The sequence below is a fragment of the Amblyomma mixtum genome, chromosome 3 (genome assembly GCF_055824585.1).
Source record: "Amblyomma mixtum isolate Tamu chromosome 3, ASM5582458v1, whole genome shotgun sequence".
NCBI lineage: Eukaryota > Metazoa > Arthropoda > Arachnida > Ixodida > Ixodidae > Amblyomma > Amblyomma mixtum.
The window spans coordinates 280,747,611-280,750,622 of NC_143014.1; the positions used below are offsets into that span (position 1 = coordinate 280,747,611).

General features: G+C 49.0%; 1 protein-coding gene across 1 annotated transcript; it reads left to right on the forward strand.

Annotated features, from left to right (window-relative positions):
• The first annotated feature begins 735 nt into the window (after positions 1 to 735).
• LOC149355012 (sentrin-specific protease 1-like) lies at positions 736 to 2,785 on the forward strand. The gene has a single exon (XM_089577575.1). The coding sequence runs from the start codon at positions 1,657 to 1,659 to the stop codon at positions 2,593 to 2,595; it is 939 nt and encodes a 312-aa protein (XP_089433701.1). The 5' UTR covers positions 736 to 1,656; the 3' UTR covers positions 2,596 to 2,785.
• Positions 2,786 to 3,012: the final 227 nt, after the last annotated feature.

A 3,012-nucleotide genomic window follows, 5' to 3' on the forward strand; every position in this document is an offset into this window, starting at 1 on the left:
CCGATGACACACCAGAAGCGACTTCTACACTGTCTGTCCCAAGTTCGCTTGACAAGCGCCTGTTCTTCGCACCAGGCTCGCGCGATGTAGGGGTTCTACGCACAACGCACGTTGCAGGGTGCTCCAGTTGGCGCGAAGTGGATGGCCTTGCTAGTAGTTCCATTTCGCTCCAAGTTCAGCAGCTGAAAACAGGAGTCAACACGCAGTTTCCTCTCCCGGCGGAGCTGCCGATCAGAGCTTTGTCCACCTTGTCTGGCGGTGTGACTCAAAAATGGCGCGAACGTGGTGTCATCTGTAACAAAAACAAGAAAACTGTGAGTGCCATAGAAACAAGAGCAAGCGACAAGCAGTTTTGCCTATCGTGGTGATTGCTAAGTTCGCAAGTTTTCCTTCCAAAACAAATATAAGGCAGAACGTCAAGCACCTCACCTTTGTCGGCGTCGCCTCCATAACTTTTTCTGCGACTTCGCTGCCAAAGTATACCATGGCTTGGCTTGGCTTGGCTTGAAGTGACTGGACTTGACCGATTGAAAGGTGGCGTCCCCTCGTGGCTACCCCAAAGATGCCGATGTAAACGACAGATCCGAAGAGATTCAAAAGTATAACAGTTTTCTAACTTACTGATAATACAAACAAACAGACAGTATGCGCGACCAACTCTCGATTACTGCAAAACAAAAACTGGAAAAAAAAATCATGTCGTTTCCGGAACCTGAGTGCGCTCTTCCGCTGCTCGCGCGTTCGCGTGCAAAAAGCAACGCGCCCGAGCGCCCGCCTGCTTGCGCCTGCTACGCCTGCTGACCATGCGCTGCGGCGTGAATGTTCACGCGTCGCGGCGCGGGCGGTGAATCTTCGCTGTAGCGCACAGCGCAGCCCAACTCGAGCCGTTGCGCTCTTTCTCATAAAAAGGAAAAACGGGAGGTTTAGCCGCGCGGTAGATATAAGCAAGCACAAATTTGTCAAGAATTCACCTGTGCGCTTTAGTTAGCGCACTAATTACCGCGATTCAATTAGCGCAATAATTGCGTATAGCAGTGGGAACAACCGCAATCAACAAAAAAGGTCTGTTTGTAACTGGGTCCTCATCAGGTCCTCGAGATGACATTTCTAGGACCCTCGAATAGGCAGCGTCCTCAGGACGTCCTAAAGACACAGTAAGAAAGCGTGAGGACGTTTGTATCTTTTGAGGACGTCCTCAGGACGTTTGGTGTTGTCTGGGCTGCCTTGCCTTGAGCACAGTCTTCATGCGTGCAGGCGACGAAGCGCAAAAATGAGGGCAGCATGGATGGTGAGAACGACGATGTGATTGTTGTGGCCAGCAGCAGTAGAAAACATTTCCGCTCCGACGAGACTTCTGTGCCGCCGGAGGGTCGGAAAGTCGGGTGTTGCTGCTTCAGGGGTCTTCTCCTTCATATCCACAGCCAAATCCTCGTTGGCCCTTAGTGCCACTGACACTGGCTGGAGAGATGCGAAGCCCCAGTGGCCTCCATCGGGACAGCGGTCTTCAAGCACCACAGAGGCTTTGGAAACGTCTAGGTGTGATGTGCCGGCATTTTGTTCTTTTCGTGAACTCCACTTCTGAGACAACAGAGCCCTTTGAAACAACCCGCCAGTCTGCCGCAATCTGTTAGGGCGACATCCTCAGAGCCAAGCTATATGGCGGATGCTCCTGCATTGAGAAATTTGTCGTCATCGACACCATCACCGGCACGTGCGGCGTCGCCAGAACTGCCGCAACTCCCCTCGAGCCACTTTTTCCCGCCAGTATGGATGAAAGACCCAGAAGAAAGGCTGGCACAGATGGACCGATCTGCCCAAGCATGCATATTCTTCAAAGAGCAGATTCGTGAAGACAAAAACGCACGCTCCATAGAGCCCTCTGTTAAAGAAATCCCAGCAGAGGTTGCCAAAAAGGAAACGTTCCCAGAGCTGACACCCGAGATGGAAGCTACTGTTGATGACGCTCTGAAGCGGGCCGCGCCTGACGCCGTACTTGTCGAAGGCTTCAGACAGACTGTGAGACGCAGGGACATGGAGACGCTTGCAGGTTTGAACTGGCTGAATGACACAGTTATCAACTTCTACATGAACATGCTTGTAGAGCGTAGCTGCATGCAGTCAGCCCTTCCTGCAGTCTATGCGTTTAGTAGCTTTTTTTACACAAAGCTGCGTGCCAGTGGGTACAGTGCGGTCAAGCGCTGGACGAGGCGCATAGACATTTTTGCACACGACCTCATCCTCATTCCCATTCATTTAGGCACGCACTGGTGCTTGGCAGTCGTCGATTTCAGGCACAGCTCACTCCACTACTATGATTCTATGGGTGGCAAGAATGATGAATGTCTTCAAATTCTCCAGGATTACCTCCTGCAGGAGAGCAGAGACAAGAAAAAGAATGAGCTTGACTTGTCTAGCTGGACTTGCGAGGCTGTCACGGACATTCCGAATCAAACGAACACAAGTGACTGTGGCATGTTCGTTTTAATGTATGCCGAGTACATCACAAGAGATGCCGAGATCACTTTTAACCAGTGCAACATGCCATACTTCAGGAGGCGTACGGTATACGAAATTTTGACTAAAAAGCTGCTCTAAAAAAATGCTATTTGAACTGAGCTTTCATATATGAAGTCTGTGACGTGCACTGGCATGAGTAGCTTTTTTAACTGAAAGTTGCTACCGCTGGTGTTATATTTTCTGTTTATTTATGGTGTTTTGTTATTTATTTATGGCATTCAAACGTATGCTAAACAAGTCAGTTGTAATAAATGTCACTGCAGTTGGAGTTGTTGTTCTTTTGTTGCTGGGTCAATCCAAGGAATCTACCTTACGTACTAAACAAATATAAACATACAGTCGATTTTAAGTTATGAGAGGGCTGAGGACTTGTGCACATACAAATGAAAACTGCTAGCCTATATGTACCATTGTAACTTGCACTTTTCTCTTTTGCCTTACGTGTTATTTCATGCCGTTGTACTCATTGCCTTAATTTTTTTGTGTATCATAGTG